At 45.0% G+C, this 17,780-nt stretch overlaps 1 protein-coding gene across 1 annotated transcript in view; it reads right to left on the bottom strand.

The window, feature by feature from the left end:
* Positions 1–12,840: 12,840 nt before the first annotated feature.
* RALA (RAS like proto-oncogene A) overlaps positions 12,841–17,780 on the bottom strand; it is a 48,225-nt gene continuing 43,285 nt past the window's right edge. The window contains exon 5 of the mRNA XM_066585343.1: positions 12,841–17,137. Within this exon, the coding sequence (XP_066441440.1) occupies positions 17,015–17,137 (123 nt within the window). The 3' untranslated portion in view covers positions 12,841–17,014. The remainder of the gene's footprint in view (positions 17,138–17,780) is intronic.

Below are 17,780 nucleotides of genomic sequence, written 5' to 3'. Positions count from 1 at the left end.
CCAAAACGACGGCGAAGCAGAAGGAAAAAATTATGATTTTCATTTTTTTGGCAATTGTGTCAATTTAAAAATAGGTTTTTTTGTACGGTGTACAAAGGAATGAAGACGTTCACCCCAAAATGGATACCCCTGTTTGTCCCATGTTCAGAAACATACCCATTGTGGCCCTAATCTACTTAAAGGAAACATGGCTAGGCCTATAATGGAAGGAGCACCCGTTGGATTTCAGGGTACAACGGAATAAATTCCAGGCCCCATTGCCCACTTGTAGAGCCATTGAGCGGCCAAAACGATAGAGAACCCCCACAAATGACCCCATTTTGAAAACTAGACCCCTTAACAAATTCATCTAGGGGTGTACTGCGTATTTTGACCCCACAGTATTTGAATGAATCTAAGCAAAGCAGAAGGAAAAAATTACGATTTTCATTTTTTTGTCAATTTAAAAACAGGTTTGTTTTGTACAGTGTACATAGGAATGAAGACGTTCACCCCAAAATGGATACCCCTGTTTGTCCCGTGTTCAGAAACATACCCATTGTGGCCCTAGTCTACTTACAGGACACATGGCTAGGCCCATAATGGAGGGAATGCCCGCTGGATTTCAGGGTACAACTGAATAAATTCCAGGCCCCATTGCCCACTTATACGGAAAAAAAATTGACTTCCTAAAAATACCCCCCCCCCGCCATCCCTATTTTTTGGCATTCCCTAAATATTAGATAAAAGTAATAATATAAACTGCGTTTTATGTCCGAAGACAGGGGTAATTACGGAGGCTCGTTGGGATGGGCACATGGGGCAAAAAAAGGGTATCCCCCCCCCCCTCGCTTTTTTTGGGGTATTTCGTGACCTCAGCGGCGGGGATGGGGTGTAAAAAGTGGTGATGTGAGGCTTTGTAATCTTGCTGCGGTGCAGCGGTCTCACATAGAAGGCGCTCAACAAGCTGCTCCTGGAACTGCATGAAGGCAAGCGTTCCCGGGGCTTCTTGTAAATTACGGATTACAGGTAGCGATCTAAATAATGCCAGGTTCTCACGGCCATATGCAGAATCCGCTTATGGAGGCCTGCAGCGGATTCCAGCTGTGAGCCTGTGTACAGCCACGTAATGTACTGCGCATAGCTGCCTACTCACACAGATGGTCATGCGCAGTACACCGTTTTTTGTTTATATTTCCCGCGCGGTTGCTTAGAGATGACCCGGGAACCCGCAGCCCGTACACAATGTGTTTGCATATGGGCTGCGGGTATATCCGTGGTCATAGAGCACAATGGGCTCTAGGTCGCGGATATCCACGGTAAAATATAACATGCTGTGTTCTGTTTCTGCGAGTGGATTCCGTAATTCCGACCCGCTAATTGGGGGGAATTGTGTAATCCAATGCATGCGATTGATCCGTGGATTACCGCTGATCAAGCGCATGCAGAACCCATAATTCCTCTCCGGTCATGCGTGACCGGCCTAATGTTATATAGCTACTTTATCACGTGACCGTGGACCGCTCAACGAGGCCGCCGGTCACTGCTCCAAGCACTCAGCAACCGTTGGTCGCTGGGAGCAAGGAGATTTAAAATTTCCTGGGCTCCCCGGCTCCTGCGAATGTGTCCGGCATTTTGCCGGCGGGCGCATGCGCAGCAGTCGGAAGGGTCCATGGAGGATAATTGCATCTGGATTCAAATGCGGAAGCCTGCGAGAAGATGTTTCATCTCCTCTCACCGATCGCATCGGTGAGGGGAGATGAGACTTCCACCTTTTTTTAAGAACTTTTACGTGATAGCCATTATGCATTGGATAACGGCGATCACGTGACCAGTAACCGCATACCGCAGCTCCCCTTGACATCTCCAGGCTCTTGGCTACCTTTGGTAGCCAGCAGCAGGGAGATTTAAAATTTCTTGGGCAACCTTTCACTTTTGCGCATGCGTCCACCATCATGCTGACGGGCGCATGCGCAGAAGCTGGGGTAAGGTCCACGGATTAACATCCCACCAGGAAACAAATCCGGGACCTTGGGTATGTAATTTCATCCCCCCTTACGGATACGATCCATAAGGGGAGATGAACCGTTAACTTTTTTTAAAAATACTTTTTAACTTTATATGATCACCGTTATCCGATGGATAACGGCGATCATATGACTGGAAACTGCATTCAGCAGTCCCCAGTCATATCTCTATCTGTGACAGCCGGGTGCAGGGAGATTTTGAATTTGCCGGGCTCGCTGGCCTTCTGCGCATGCGCGCCATATCGGCGCATGCGCAGAAGCCAGCGGATGTTCCCGACACTGGCCGGAGGACACGGAGGAAGGGGGGTGAGTATTTTCACCTTCCTTCATGGATCCGATCCATGAGGGGAGGTGAAGCTTTTCTTTTTTTAAATTTTTTCTCCACTTTTCCGCGATCGCCGTTATCCATTGGATAACAGCGATCGCGGTATCGGGGACCGCTCACCGCGGTCCCCGCTGACATGTCCTGCCTCCCGGCTACCGACAGGAGCTGGGAGCCAGGAGATTTGAAAATGCGGCTGACGTAATGCCGCCTGGCACGCATGCGCAGAACGCCAGCTTCGGGACCCGGAGGACCAGGAGAGCAGGGAGCAGTGCGGCGGACCTCGGTGAGTAATTTCAGCTGCCCTGATAGCACCGATCGCATTGCCGGGGGGGTGGGGGGGTGGGGGGGCTCCCACCTGCGGACACCGACAGCATGGAGCTATCACGTCCATAGCCCGAGGGGCTTTATTCTCTGCAGGACACGTTTTTACGTCCTCAGAGAATAAAGCCCACTTCGGCAGGACGTAAAAAGAATATGGGCTGGTCGTTAAGGGGTTAAGATCCCGCTGGTATAGGGTTCCCTCGCATTTGTACACCATGTTTCTTCCGTTTCCCTATTGATTGGAGATGTGGAGAAGAGCAGGGTACAATACTGCATATATTCGGGGAATCTCAATGTTGACCGGCTTTTGGTCTGAGGTTTGGCGAATCACTTCTAAATTACGACCTTTACATTACCCAAATCGCCTGCGTTGGTTCCTGTTGCACCTCAGCGATATGCTTATGGCAACATACAAATGTTTGGTGGTGAGACATCTGGTGGATGCAGCAAGAGCATGTATCCCAGGTTACGGAAACAGAATGTTTCCCCCACGATCTCGATGTGGTTTAACATAATAGAGGAGACAATGGAGATGGAGGTTCTGACTGCATCAATAATAGGTACGCATGATAGGTTCATAAAAACTTGGTATTACTTAATTGAGTTCAAGGTTCCGTGGAATTCTGCAACGCCTACAATTCCTAACTACAAAAAGGGGTTGTTGTGGGGGTTTCTTCCCTTTTTCCCTCTTTTCTACATCACCTTTCTTACTGCCTCTCTCTCCCTTCATTGCTGTTCCTCCCTCCTCTCCCTAATTAGCGGTCCATCTAGACAGAAGAATTTTCCCTGGAAGGGATTTGGTAGGAACTATAGATAGGTTGAAGTTAGGTATAGGTACAAAATAATGGTGTGGCAGAATGTGTATTTTCTCCAATGAGATCCACTCCCCCCCCCCCCCCTTCAGGGAGCAAAATTGCCAGGTCATGCCTGGAGCTTACATCCTCCTCACCGTTTGCTATTTCCCAAAGACTAGTGATAGAGCAATAATATATATGTTTCTTAGATCAGCCTAGGCCAGTGGTGGCGAACCTGTGGCACGCATGCCAGAGGCGGCATGCAGAGCCCGCCTTTCTGGAACGCGCTGTTGGACGCTCACCACCTTAGTGAATACCGGCAGGGGATGTGGCTTCCCCGCCGGTATTCCCTCACTGTGCTGCTAGCGGCGCTGATCCCAGCGCACACTGTGATGTCAGTGTGCAGCCGGGATCCTCCTACCCCATCCCCTGACATGTCCTAGGTTCTGCGAGAGTAGGGGAGGAGGCGTCCGACAGCACACTGGCGTCACAGTGTGCACCTGCAATCAGCGCTGCTAGCAGCAGAGCTTCCACGAGGTGGAGGGGATAAGTATATGGGTCTCAGGAGGGCACTGTCACTGCTAGGGGCCGCTGTGGGATGTCACTATTACTACTGGGGGTCACTGTGGGATGCCACTATTACTACTGGGCCGCTGTGGGATGTCACTATTACTACTGGGGCCGCTGTGGGATATGACTATTATACGTAAGACGCCAGGAGAAGCGCGCCGAGACAGAGGCACGAGCGGGGGACTGAAGGGGACATCGGAGCAGCGCAGGAGCCGAAGCAGGTGCGGGGGCAGTAAGGTGAGCGGAGCAGAGAAGTAGCCGGCGCCATGAGGCCACCAAAAGTCCAGCGCCAGCAGCAGCGGAGGGGACCGGAACGGAGCAGCAGAGCAGCTGAGACAGGAGGGGAGAGTGAGCGGCCGCCGGGAGAGCGGGTGACGTCACCAGGAGGAGCGGAGGAGCCGATAAGTATCTTCTGTGTGTGTTTGTGAGCTAAGTGTGTGTCTTCTGTGTATCTGGTGTGCCCTAGTTGGGTCTTCTGTGTGTGTGTGTGTGTCTGTGGGTCTAAGTGTTTGTGGGGGGGGGGGAATAAAAATTTTTTTGAGCGGTTGAGCAGAGGCAGCAGCGTGTGAGCGGTGGCAGCAGCGGCGGAGCGGAGGCAGCAGCGTGTGAGCGGAGGCAGCAGCGTGTGAGCGGAGGCAGCAGCGTGTGAGCGGAGGCAGCAGCGTGTGAGCGGAGGCAGCAGCGTGTGAGCGGAGGCAGCAGCGTGTGAGCGGTGGCAGCAGCGTGTGAGCGGAGGCAGCAGCGTGTGAGCGGTGGCAGCAGCGTGTGAGCCGAGGCAGCAGCGTGTGAGCCGAGGCAGCAGCGTGTGAGCCGAGGCAGCAGCGGCGGAGCGGAGGGCAGCAGCGGCGGAGTGTGAACAAGTCTATCTTCACTACTTCCACAAGTAAATTGTAGATCCCCATTAGGATGAGCTCCATGCCTGGCAATGTCATCCAGTGTGCTACTTGTGCAATGTATGCGGTCCTTGATCAGCCGATCGAGGGTGCATACTGTTGCGCAAGATGCGTGCACGTCGCACATTTAGAAGCCCAAATTCTGGATCTAAATCAGCAACTGGCAACACTGAGAGCCATTGACATCATGGAAAGGAGTTTGGTGCTCACTGAGCAGACACTCGCTGGGGTAGAGGTTGGGGCGGATGGTGCTACGGAAGAGCAGGGGGAGCAGGCAAGAAGCTGGGTGACAGATAGAAGGAGGCGTAGAGGGAATAGATCCAGGGAGGCTGGTCCTGAACTGGCACAACCCAACATGTCTGCAACGTTGGCAGATGAGGGCGATGCCATTACAGAGCCAGCACCGCTGCAGCACGACATGCCCTCTGAACGCCAGGGGGATGACTGCTCCGGTGAGACGGGGACGGGGAGTGCAGGGCAGGCTAGACAGGTTCTAGTGGTGGGGGACTCAATTATTAGGGGGACAGAGAGGGCAATCTGCCATAAAGACCGGGATCGTCGAACGGTGTGTTGTCTTCCTGGCGCTCGAGTTCGACACATCGCGGATCGGATTGACAGATTACTGGGAGGGGCTGGTGAGGATCCAGCGGTCATGGTGCACGTTGGCACCAATGAACAAGTTAGAGGTCAATGGAGGGCCCTCAAAAATGATTTCAGGGCGCGGACCTCTAGGGTAGTTTTCTCGGAAATACTACCTGCACCTAAAGCCACACTAGAAAGGCAGCAGGATCTTAGGGAGGTAAACAAGTGGCTCCGGAGTTGGTGTAAGAAGGAGGGATTTGGGTTCCTGGAGAACTGGGCTGACTTTGCTGTCGGCTACAGGCTCTACCGTAGGGACAGGCTGCATCTTAATGGGGAGGGTGCAGCTGTGCTGGGGGATAAGATGGCTAGAAGGCTGGAGGAGTGTTTAAACTAGGGACTGGGGGGGGGGGGGAGGGCAAAAAGAGAAATAGTGGGGTAGCCAGTGTAACTAGCGACCCGGGTCCAAGCAAAGGGGATGGGGGTCGAGCAGGGGGTGGGGTTAGTACAGTTAGAAGTGGTAGATCAGCCATTAGTACGAATAGCAACAAAACAAATTTAACAAAAAAAAAAAATGATATAATTGTATGACCACGAATGCAAGAAGTCTGATCGGTAAAGTGGGCGAGCTTGAAGCGAGAATGACTGATGAAAATTATGATATAGTCGGAATTACGTAAACATGGCTTGATAAGTGCGATTGGGCGGTGAATTTGCAGGGGTACAATCTCTTTAGAAGGGACCGAAGGAACCAGAAAGGGGGACGGGTATGCCTGTACGTCAAATCGAACTTGAAGCCGAGGCTACGGGAGGATATAGGGGTAGAAGAAGAACAGGTGGAATCTCTGTGGGTAGAAATACATGGAGGAAAAAATAAAATCCTGATAGGGGTCTTCTATGGACCACCAAAAGCAACACAAGAAACTGATAACTTACTATTAAGGCAGATAGAAGAGGTGTCAAACCGCAACAAAGTAATTATCATGGGGGACTTTAATTATCCAGATATAACATGGGAGAAGGAAACCTGCAAATCTCACAGGGGTGATAAGTTCTTGAGAGTAATTAAAGACAATTACCTGAACCAACTTGTGCAGGAACCAACAAGAGGGAGGGCCATTCTGGACCTAGTACTAACCAACAAACCGGAACGTATAAAGGGGGTGCAGGTTGAGGGCCACTTGGGGAACAGTGACCACAATATAATCAATTTCCAGCTGTCATTCAATAGGAAGCCTTATCAGGGAGCAACAAAGAAACTAAACTTTAGTAATGCAAAATTTGATCAGCTCAGAATTACTAAATCGGTAACATTAATTGGGACAACATCCTCAAAAATAACGGTACAGAGGACAAATGGGAAAAGTTTAAAAGGATCCTAATCACCTCATGTGAGCAGTTCATTCCCTTTAAAAATAAAAGAAACTCAACTAAAAGGAAACCAATGTGGCTCGACAAGACGGTAAGAGGCAATAAACGAAAAAAAGCAAGCGTTCAAACTACTAAAGCAACAAGGCAGCGAAGAAGCGCTAAAATCATACAGGGAAAAAACAAAATATGCAAAGATACGATCAAAACTGCCAAGGAGGAGGCGGAAAGACTGATCGCCAAAGAGAGCAAAAACAACCCGAAGCTATTTTTCAACTATATTAACAGCAAAAGGATTTGCAGGGAGAGCGCTGGCCCTTTAAAAAATAATGCAGGAGAGGTCATTGATGGCGACGGAGGGAAAGCAAATCTACTAAACAGTTTCTTCTCAAGTGCATTCACAAACGAAAAGGAAATGCCACACGAGATGCAGGGGAATAAAATGAACCCATCACAAAATATCTCATACCTAACGCAGGAGGAGGTGCGGAAGCGACTAAAGAAGACTAAAATTGATAAAATCGCCGGCCCAGATGGATTACACACAAGGATAGTAAGGGAACTAAGTGACGAGATAGCTAGGCCGCTATATCTAATATTTCTAGACACTATCAAGACCGGTGTTGTACCATTGGATTGGCACATTTCCAACGTGGTTCCAATTTACAAAAAAGGGAGCAAAAGTGAGCCTGGTAACTATAGGCCAGTAAGTCTCACTTCAGTAGCGGGAAAATTTTTCTAGGGGATTCTGAGAGACGCCATCGATGAGTACCTCAAGGAGAACAAGGGAATAACTCCTCACCAGCATTAGAGGAAAGTAGGTTTCATCACCAACATAGAAGGGGATTCTTTACTGTAAGAGCAGTTAAACTGTGGAACTCTCTGCCGGAGGAAGTGGTGATGGCAAAATCCATAGAAGAGTTTAAAAGGGGACTTGATGTCTTTCTGGAGAGAAAGGACATTATAGGATACAAGTCTTAGGTTAATTGTCAATCCGGGTATACAGGCAGGTAGGAACTATTAGGGGTGGATCCAGGGAAGTCTGATTGCCATTAGGGAGTCGGTAAGGAATTTTTTCCCCAAAAGGGCTAAATTGGCTTCTGCCCTTGGGTTTTTTTTTGCCTTCCTCTGGATCAACACAGGATAGACAGGCTGGACTAGATGGACATTGTCTTCATTCAGCCTTACATACTATGTTACTAGGGGCCGCTGTGGGATGTCACTATTACTACTGGGGGCTGCTGTGGGATGTAACTATTACCACTGGGAGCCGCTGTGGGATGACATTATTATACTGGGGGCCGCCATTATTATCCTTTATTAGCCCTTTCCTTTTTAGAACGACGGGGGTAAAAATTATACGTTGTGATAAGCTCCACTCCCTGACGTGTTGGCACTTTGTCATAAATAAGTGGGTTTGGGGTTGCAGTTTGGGCACTCGGTCTCTAAAAGGTTCGCCATCACTGGCCTAGGCAAACAAGTGTATATATCTACCTTTATAGGAAATGGCTATAGCAGGTAAATGGTTAACTAGTTCGATTTTATACACTGGTATGTGCAAGCAGCATGTTGTATCTGCCTCCTACACGTTTCTCACAAAACAGTTGTGTATTCTGATTGGGGAAGCTGCCTATTATCTCCTCTTGCATTCCTTTGGTCCATGCAGGGATATTAATAAAATCTGTGAAATTATGTGTTTGGTAGCGGCATACACCTGGGGCCTTAACATATGTTAATCATAGAGTCATTAAATACTAAGCCAATCATGAGTTATGATATTGTACATGTGATGTGCATTGATGTGTTATGTTCAACTATACCTGTACCGTTATGATGTGAAAAAAACAGAAGTGTATTAGAGGATGACCGACATGGAGTCAGAATTAGATACATCTCATTATAACCAATTTGGAGCAGACAGTGGAGTACATGCAATATATTATTCCCATAACACTAGTTCCACAGCTTAGAGTTAGGCCTTATGTCCACGAGCGTAATTGAATTGCTGAATCCGCGCGTCACCCGCATGTGCGATCCTCAGATCAATCAGCCCATAGACAATCACTGGGCATCCGCAGGCAATTAAATACCCGCGGATGTCCTTTTTCCCGATTTGCGGATTGCGCATGCGGTAAAAAAAACCGCAGCATTTTCTGAGGATTTCCTGCACGGGCGACTTCAATTGAAGTCAATAGAAGCCGTCCGATCTGCGGCACACCCGCATTTGACACTGCGAACGTGCCGCAGATCGCTGGGAAAGCAGATTTGAGAAAAAAGAAATGCACTGTGCATGTGCGCGGCCGATGCGCCGGCTCGTATCCACCGTGCAGAAGAAAGAAGATCCAGTCGGGATGAAGAAGATTCGCACTGCATCCGGACAGGTAAGAAAAGGTCCATGGCTGTGGGCAGGGTGGATCTGGCTGCCAGATTCAACACTTGCCGTAGACATGAGGCCTTAGGCTGACATAAATTGGCTTGCTATGTTACGTAATACAGCAGAAAATTGAAATGTTTATTGCCCTTATTGTTTTGGTTTACTGTTACTTGCTAATGACTTTACAGGGACAAACAGGATGTTATGACTAGTTATTATTGGGGAGGGGGGGGGGGGGGGAGAAAACATTTATAAACAAGGGTGCCTGTCTGTCCTTTGTTCCCACGGGAAAATACGTCAGGGAGGCGCTAACTGTGCTGGCTTGGAGCTTTAAGCTATCTGTATGCTAACTCTAAAAATGAGTTAGAATACGTGAGAAATAAATCAAAATAAAACTCACCCGGTGTCTGGCGAGCACCCCTAGAAAGAGGTCTCACCAGCACCTCCACATCCTCGTTGGCTTATAAATCCTCTGGTGTGTCCGTTTGGCTGCTGGGCTTCTGTGTCCTGCTGGCAGGCAGGACCCACTCGAAGTGTATTCGTATATACAAAAAAGAAAAGAAATGCCAGCGCTCTTTTTGGACCAAAAAACCAGGGACGGGCTGCAGCAAGTTTGAAGCAAGTGGTGCCTGCAGCCCGTCCCTGGTTTTTTGGTCCAAAAAGAGCGCGGGCATCTCTTTTCTTTTTTGTATATACGAATACACTTTGTTCCCACGGGAGATAAGCTCCATCTCGGTATCTCCAGTGTCAGGAGCAATTTGATGATAAAACCTATAAATAGCAGGTGTGTCTGGGTGCATGCCATCACTCATCTCTGTTGTCGCATTACCCTGATGATGTTGTGGGAGGGGAACACTGAGCCCATTTAGTTTTTAGTCAGTGTGCTTTGCCGCAGTAGAAATCAGAGATTAGTTGTCACTCTACTCAATGCTAATGGTGCGCTATTTAGCGGCTCCAGCAATGGTGAAATAGTGTAAATTTGCAAGATGTATCAGTTTCTAAAATCTTTGGATCCATGTATGCTTTAATAGGTATAACTAGTATGCTTTAGTAGACTTAGTTGAAGACTTCATCATTGGCGGGGCTTTTTGGTCTTTTAGTTTTGTACACTTTTAGGCAGGGGTGCGCCTAGCCTTTCTGTTGCCAAAGATGAACAAAATGGCACTCTCCCCTCCACCCCACCCCACCACAAAAATTTACCAAAAGAGAACATATATAGAGAAACTAATAATCCAATAAAACAATTACAGTACTCCAAAAATATAGTACTGTAATCGTTAATACTAGAACAGTTCATTATAAAGATACAGCCCCAGAACCAACCACAGTACATGAGTACAGCACCAGCACCAAGATCAATAAAAGGATAAAACCGTGAGGTCAGCTAGTTTGTGCTTCCTTATGCAACCTGAACAATGGTAAAGTATGATGGGAGTTGTCAGTTCACAATCCAGAATGCTACTACCTATCACTTCACAGCCCACAGTGACTACAGGACTAAATCAGAGACAGCCAGTGGCAGAATAAACAATGCCAAAGGACACTGACTCACACATGACATCTCTAATTAACCTTGTGGTTTTCTCCATCCAGTCCAGACCGACATGCCAACTCCTGGACAGTATGTCTCTTTAGTGGTTGCCACAGAGATGTCTTTGATTCTTTGCTTTTTCATATCTGTAATCCCTGTATTAAGATAAACTTTTAATAGTGCCACACATGGCTTCCCCTAAATACTGTCTAACAGTGCAACTCACAGCGTCCTCCGAGTCCTAAACAAGGACCCCAGGTAGTAATAATTATTCCCTAATGAGTCATAATGTTCCCTATAGTAATGAATGTGCCATAGTACCCAAACTGTCCCTTGTAGTCATAATGTCGCCTTCTGTAGCCATACTTTGCCTCCATAGTAAAATAAAGTCACTCACTGCAGTGCCTTCTGCCCACCGCAGGGTCTTTCCTGTCCAACATTTCGCAGCTACAATTAAAACTTAAAATTTTGCCATAGACTATCAGCAGGCCGCGGCTCTTTTAAGTTCATAAAAACCATAGGAGAGTTGGAAGGGACCTCCAGGGTCATCGGGTCCAACCCCCTGCTCAGTGCAGGATTCACTAAATCATCCCAGACAGATGTCTGTCCATCCCCTGTTTGAAGATTTCCATTGAAGGAGAACTCACCACGTCCCATGGCAACCTGTTCCACTCATTGATCAGCTTCACTGGCTAATATCTAATTTGTGTCTCCTTCCTTTCTGTCCTATCCCATTGTTGACTCATATTCAGTCCATGATCTATTAGTATACCCAAGTCTTTTTCACATGTGCTGCTGCTTAGCTCAATTCCTCCCATTCTGTATGTGCTTTTTTTTCTTCATTTTTCTTACCCAAATGTAGGGCATTTCTCCTTTAAAATACCATTTTATTAGTCACTGCTCATTGTTCAAGCTTTTCTAGATCTTTTTGAATTCTCCTCTCTCTTCTCTAGTGTTAGCTATTGCTGCCCCTCTGCAGTTAGGGAAGGGGCACCCCCTGTGGTAGAGTACTCAACTCGCCTCGGCTCAGATGCCGCCCCCCCACCCGCCTTTAGGCTAATTTCACATGAGAGCAATGCAGATGCATTTGTTGCATCGTGTTTCTACCTGACTGCAGGTCTAATGACCCAAACTAACAGTATGGCAAAACCATATCCACGAGGTGGACACGCAACATCCTGTGCAGTATGTGTCCATAAGTGCATCAGGCATGTGGATGTGGCTTCCATAAGAGAATGTTATTGAAGGATAACATTTCCATTTATTTTGAAGGATAGATCATCTTGGTCTCGGACTAAAGAAAATCAATGGTTCCATTTGGGGAGTTGAGAAAGCCTCCATCTCTGAACTCGGAGTTTAACACATGGTGTCAACATGCCTTAATGCACAACAACTTGCTTCTGGTTCTATATTTTTATAAAAAACCATGAAAAGATAAAATAGATTTCCCCAACCAATTTCTAATAAAGTAAGGTTTAGAATATTTACACTAAGGCCTTATGTCCACGGGGAAAATCAGATCCGCTGCGGATTTGTAACGTGGATTTGGGCTGCGGATGTACTGTAATTGTCTTTTATTTTTCATGCAGGAGATCAATTGAGCTACGTGCTCTATGAGCTCCCGCACGCGTGATCCGCACTAAAATGGAGCATGTCCATTTTTTTTCATGCTCCAGAAATTTTTTAATTACCATCTGCGGGTATTTATCTACCCGCGAGTGGTCAATGCATTCCTATGGGGCGCGGATCCACGTGCGGGGAAAAACGCAGCGGATTTTAATTCTTATTTTCCCCGTGGACACGAGGCCTTAAGCAGCATTTCAGAGGAAACATGTTGAGGAAAACGTACACCAGGTCCAACCTACAGTTCTAGAATAATTGGCAGTAGTTTCTGACATCAATGTGTTGGTCTAGACAGCCACGCCCCCTCCCAACAAGCCACACCCAATTTCATGCAAAGTGACAGATTTTGCAACGTTATTGCCAGAAACTGAAGTAAAATGTTTTATAAAATGTTCCCCATTGTATAGGACAAGTGTGCCGATATGGTTATAAAGAACAGATACAACTACTCCAGAATTACAAAAATGAACTTTATTTGACTTGAAATGGCAAAAATAGAAAACTGGGCCGTGGAATCAGCATATCTATTTTTTACAGAAACATGTAGCTTCATAATACCACAGCGCCCAGCGTAATAGCTGTAAATGTATTAAAAGTGAACTCATTGCCTACACACAGGAAAAGCAGTCATTTTGTGGGCTGAAAAGATAGTCATGAGAAAAACCATCAATTCACTCGAGGTCTAAAATATATCTAAACACACTTTATGGATTACATGCATGAGGCACTTGTTCCAGCTGAATTCACAGGATATATGCTCATGAATATTGGTCCACCAAACAAAATGATTGTCACTAATGTGTGCGGGCATCTAGAGCACTTTAGAAGGTTACACGGATGAAGTTGGATGCAGACGATTAATATACGTTCTTATGGGTAAGACACATAAGCTGGTCACATAAAATGAAAAAAAATGGGCCATGGAGCTTACCCACAGAAATATCCAGCAAAATAATGTTTCTTCAGTCATTGTGTAGCCCAAGCCTAAAGAATTAGTGGTCCGATACCTTAGATTACAACAAAGAAACAATCACAGTAAGTTAATAAAGAGGTCTTCAGCGACCTCCAAATCCCATGTAACGCTTTCTGGGTATGCTATATGATGAACAGCTAAAATTACTGTTTATATACAACTGAGAATTGGAAGGTTATTTTATGCCTGGAGGTATTGAGCTTTTCTTGGCGTATTAACATGTGATGAAAAATTCACAGCAAAGAAAACTCAAGCTCTTGAAAGAATAGGCGATATACGTTCTTCGTTATGCCAAGTTGCTGAGTGAAGTTCACAAAAGGAGATCAGCATCATCACTTCAAAAACAGTGCAAATCAAATACATAAAGAATATCAATCTCATAAAAAAAATGAAGTGTGGTCAGCATGCTTGAGGGTAATCTGGGGTGGAAATCACTTATGGTTACAATGCCGACAAAGGGATATGGACCAAACCATTGTGAATAGGTCATGTTCTAGTCAATATTACAAACAAAATTTAAAAAGGCTTCGTCATGGCTCTTTAAAGGGGAAGTATTGAGACTGTTACTGAAAATTAGTAAAATAACCTTTAATAGTATAAGAGTTGTAGGTTAGTTGAAAAAAAAAGTCTTTGTGTGTGCTAGTAGAAACTATAATTCCAATAAAAGGTTCTGGGCGTAACCCGTAGAGCGTTAGTAACCTATAAAATGTTAGCGCCACACTTTTCCTTTTTGCCCAAGTTGCATTATGCTACAAACAGAAAATCTGAGTATTAAGAACACTCTTGGAACATCTACTTAACTGCTGGAAGTAAAGCTTGCAAGGACATGTGGAACAAACTCTTCAAAGGGTTATATCAGACCACGTTTGTAGTGCTTAAGCCACAATTTAGTCATTGACGTCAGAGCTTAAAGTTGCCCATACACATTATGAACGTGGACGACTTCAACCTTAACGTTCATCGGGGAAAAACTTAGCAATGAATGATCATTTTACTCAACCGTAGACCATTATTAACTGGAATGAATTCAATTCTAATTTGAATTTTTTTGTCCGATACCCAAATGACCATTCCTTTAATGGTCATTTGGGTATCGGACATCTTTTGTCCTTCGTCCGGTGTCACTGAACATGTATGGCCAGTTCTAACCACCATAAGGACCAATACGGACTAGAATGTCTATGGCTGCGTTATATATGGCTGATAAGACAAACATTTGTTCAATGGTTCTTTAACCATCAACCTACTTCTATCCGATGTTTATGGCCGTCTCAACCCGAGCTACTAATTCACTGCCTGTTCTCAAATAATGATGGTCTCAGGTTTTAACCCCTTTTTGTATTGTTGTCCAGGGATTACATTCAAAGTGCTGCAAGTCTAAGTGCTTGTGTACCCTTATGGCCATTCTTAGGGCACCCATAGTTTACTAACGAAAGTCTATGTCAATACTAACAATTACTACTATGTCTACAATTTTCATTCTTAAATTTGAGTTGCTACGGCAGTGTATTGAATAAAAGCACCTACTTGAGCTACCCTTCCTGCCACATATTCCTAGAATGAAGCAATGTCCCATATAAACCTAGCATTGTAACTGAAATGAGTCGAATGGGGAAGATTTATCATAGAAAATGCGCCTGGATTTTGTCCTTAAATGAGATTTTCTGGTCCAGTTACAGTGCACCTGATTTTTGAAACTTGTGCGTCTGTTTTTTAATCTGTACATAAAGTCAGGCCATTTTCATTTTAGCCTAAATTTACGGGCATGATTTAGGTGGTGCAGCAGTTTAGACCTGATTTTATAACATGCAACTTCTTTAAAAAAAAAAGCTGCATAAGAGATCTCACAGCTACCCCAGTGCTGAGGAGGAGTATTTTTAACACAAACTTTCGTACCACAGAAAAATAAGGCATTTGCACCTAATTTAACATGCTACATTTTGAAGAATTGAGCACATCTTTGGCTTAAGCATAACCCAAAAGTTGCAAAAAAAACTGCGTATATGCCAACTGTCCCCCAATCTGCTTTCACTCGCAGTAGCAAATACACTCAAAATCTAAATTCACTTCCTCTAGGAGAGGTGAATCATAAAAATAGGACAGGTCTTAAAATTGAATAGACAAACATGATAAGATGTCTTGGGTGGCGGCCTCGGGTAATAAACTACATATGGTAACTTTTATTGGAGGGCCTCATAACTGCATGATGCCAAATAAATTCTTGTTAAACATAATAGCTGCTCCCAAAGACATCAGGTTGATGACAATCGCTACCTTATGTTGCATGAATTCTAGAAGGGTGGTTTCACACACACAACATTTTTAGGGGGGGGGGGACTTTTGCAGTGTTTTTCACTACTATTGAAATTGTTGTTTAGCAACGTCAGATGTTAGCTGTAGGTCATTAGGGAGTTCTGACACAATACAATGTATTTTTGGGCCCATGGCATTTTTTTTTTTTTTTTTTAAACATGCACTAGGCATGGTGTTTTCTTTATTCAGATGTTGTCCTATCAGACTTCTCTATAGAGGGGAAAACACCTGAAAAAATACAAGTTAAAACACAAATGTTAAAGCCACAAAAGAAAAAAAAAAATCAGTCGGAGGAAGCCCAAATAAAGACCAAGGTTTCAAAAGGGTAGCTGCATTTGTATTTTTATCATCAGAAACACTTTCTGATGGATGCAGCCCTTTAGTGATCTTCAAGGGAACCTGTCATGTCCCCGCAGCACCATAAAGTTGCGGTACTGATATGGCACATGACAGGAAGGCGGGTGAGCTTTTTATTTTCTTTTTAAACCCACCCACGATCCAGCGATGTCTCCTTCAGAGTTCAGTGCGCGGCCCTTAAATTGGACCCTTTTCAGAGTCCCGTGCGCCCCCCCCCACATACTTGGACAGGAGAAGCATGCACACAATGGATTCTGAAAAGACTCAGATTTTCATGCCGTGCACCAACTTCTAAGGAGGCCACCGCTGGATTGCAGGAGAGTATAGTAAGATATTTCCCCTGGCTCCTTGTTAAATCCTTAAGAGCACCGTAACTTAGTGTATGGAGCTGTGCAGATGTGACAGGTTCTGTTTAATCAATGTCTGTTTATACATTCGTTGATGTTACGATAGGTGAAAACTACATGTTTAGCCTCTAGAAGAGCTTTGTCACTGTGTGACCTTCGGGCATATTCAGATCTACAGAGTATATCAGAGCATGACAAGCTGAATGGCCTAGTTCCCTATAAAGCATCTAGCAGAACATCTGCCACTGTCTTACCACAGAATCTAGTTTGCTACAGAGCGCTACTGATCTTTGAGAGCAGAACTATAAAAGTTATCAGGACCACTCCTTTCCCCAGATGGTATGCCACGTGTTCAGACTATCGTTGCTTCTTGCAAAATGTGTACATTCAGAAACATTGTACAAATGAGAACACACATCTTCGCTGTGACATTTTTTTCTTTTTCCTTTTTTTTTTTTGTGTCAGTGAAGTTGAAGTTTTGTCCAGAGCAGCTTTCAAATCATGCTTAGGGAGGGGTACACTGTAATGCCTTTGTAACGATAAGCACAGCCGGTCAGCTGAGCCGCATGCTAACAGGTAATGCTTCTTATCGATAAAAGCCAAAAACTAAAGAAAAAATGAGGGAGCGTTAGGGCCTTCATTATAAAATGCAGCATCTTTCCCTTATCCTTTTCGCTAAGCTTTTTCTCTTCTTTTTGCCGTTCTTCTCTTTGCTGTCTTCCATCTTTCGTGCACGGATTTCTCGCATTAAGTCAAAGAAGACCTGCAAGGATATGAATCCCATTTTATTCCAGAACATAAAGCCTTTAGTGATGAATATAAAGTTACATATTTATGGAAGATCTTTATGCCTGTAACTACATTTGATGATCATTGTAACTAATATAATCAATCCTGTATATGCTGCACCATTCAGCCCTCTGCAGAAACCAACCATCCTTCTCCCTCCCTGCCGATGAACAGTTTTTTCATTGTTTCACATGATGGGTATTTTTTGCATGTCACAGGTTGAGCTGCACATTGTAAACGCCTGTTCAGTTGACTGCAACTACAGATGTATACAGATAGAAAGTGACCATTTTAATCCCTTACGCCAAGGCTGAATGATCCTGCAAATCACTTATGACCTTTATGATGTAATGATTTTTTTCCCAGTTTTCAATCAGTCTTACAAGAACCATAACTTATTTTTCAGTGTTTGTAACTGCATGAGGTCTTGTTTCTTATAAGACAAGTTGTATTTTCAATAGCACCATGTTGGGTCACACAAAATGTATTGAGTTAAGCCAGTAATTTTGGAGTTTTTCTTTTAAAGTCGTCCACCTTGTGCTAACTAAAACATGATGAGAGTTAGGGTGATTATGCAGTTAGGTCTGGATTATTAATTTTTTTTCAACATATAATTA

Source organism: Eleutherodactylus coqui, chromosome 12, assembly GCF_035609145.1.
Source record: "Eleutherodactylus coqui strain aEleCoq1 chromosome 12, aEleCoq1.hap1, whole genome shotgun sequence".
In the NCBI taxonomy this organism is placed as follows: Eukaryota; Metazoa; Chordata; class Amphibia; order Anura; family Eleutherodactylidae; genus Eleutherodactylus; species Eleutherodactylus coqui.
The sequence above is the reverse complement of the archived record's forward strand: the minus strand, read 5'-3'. Positions and strand labels throughout refer to the sequence as shown.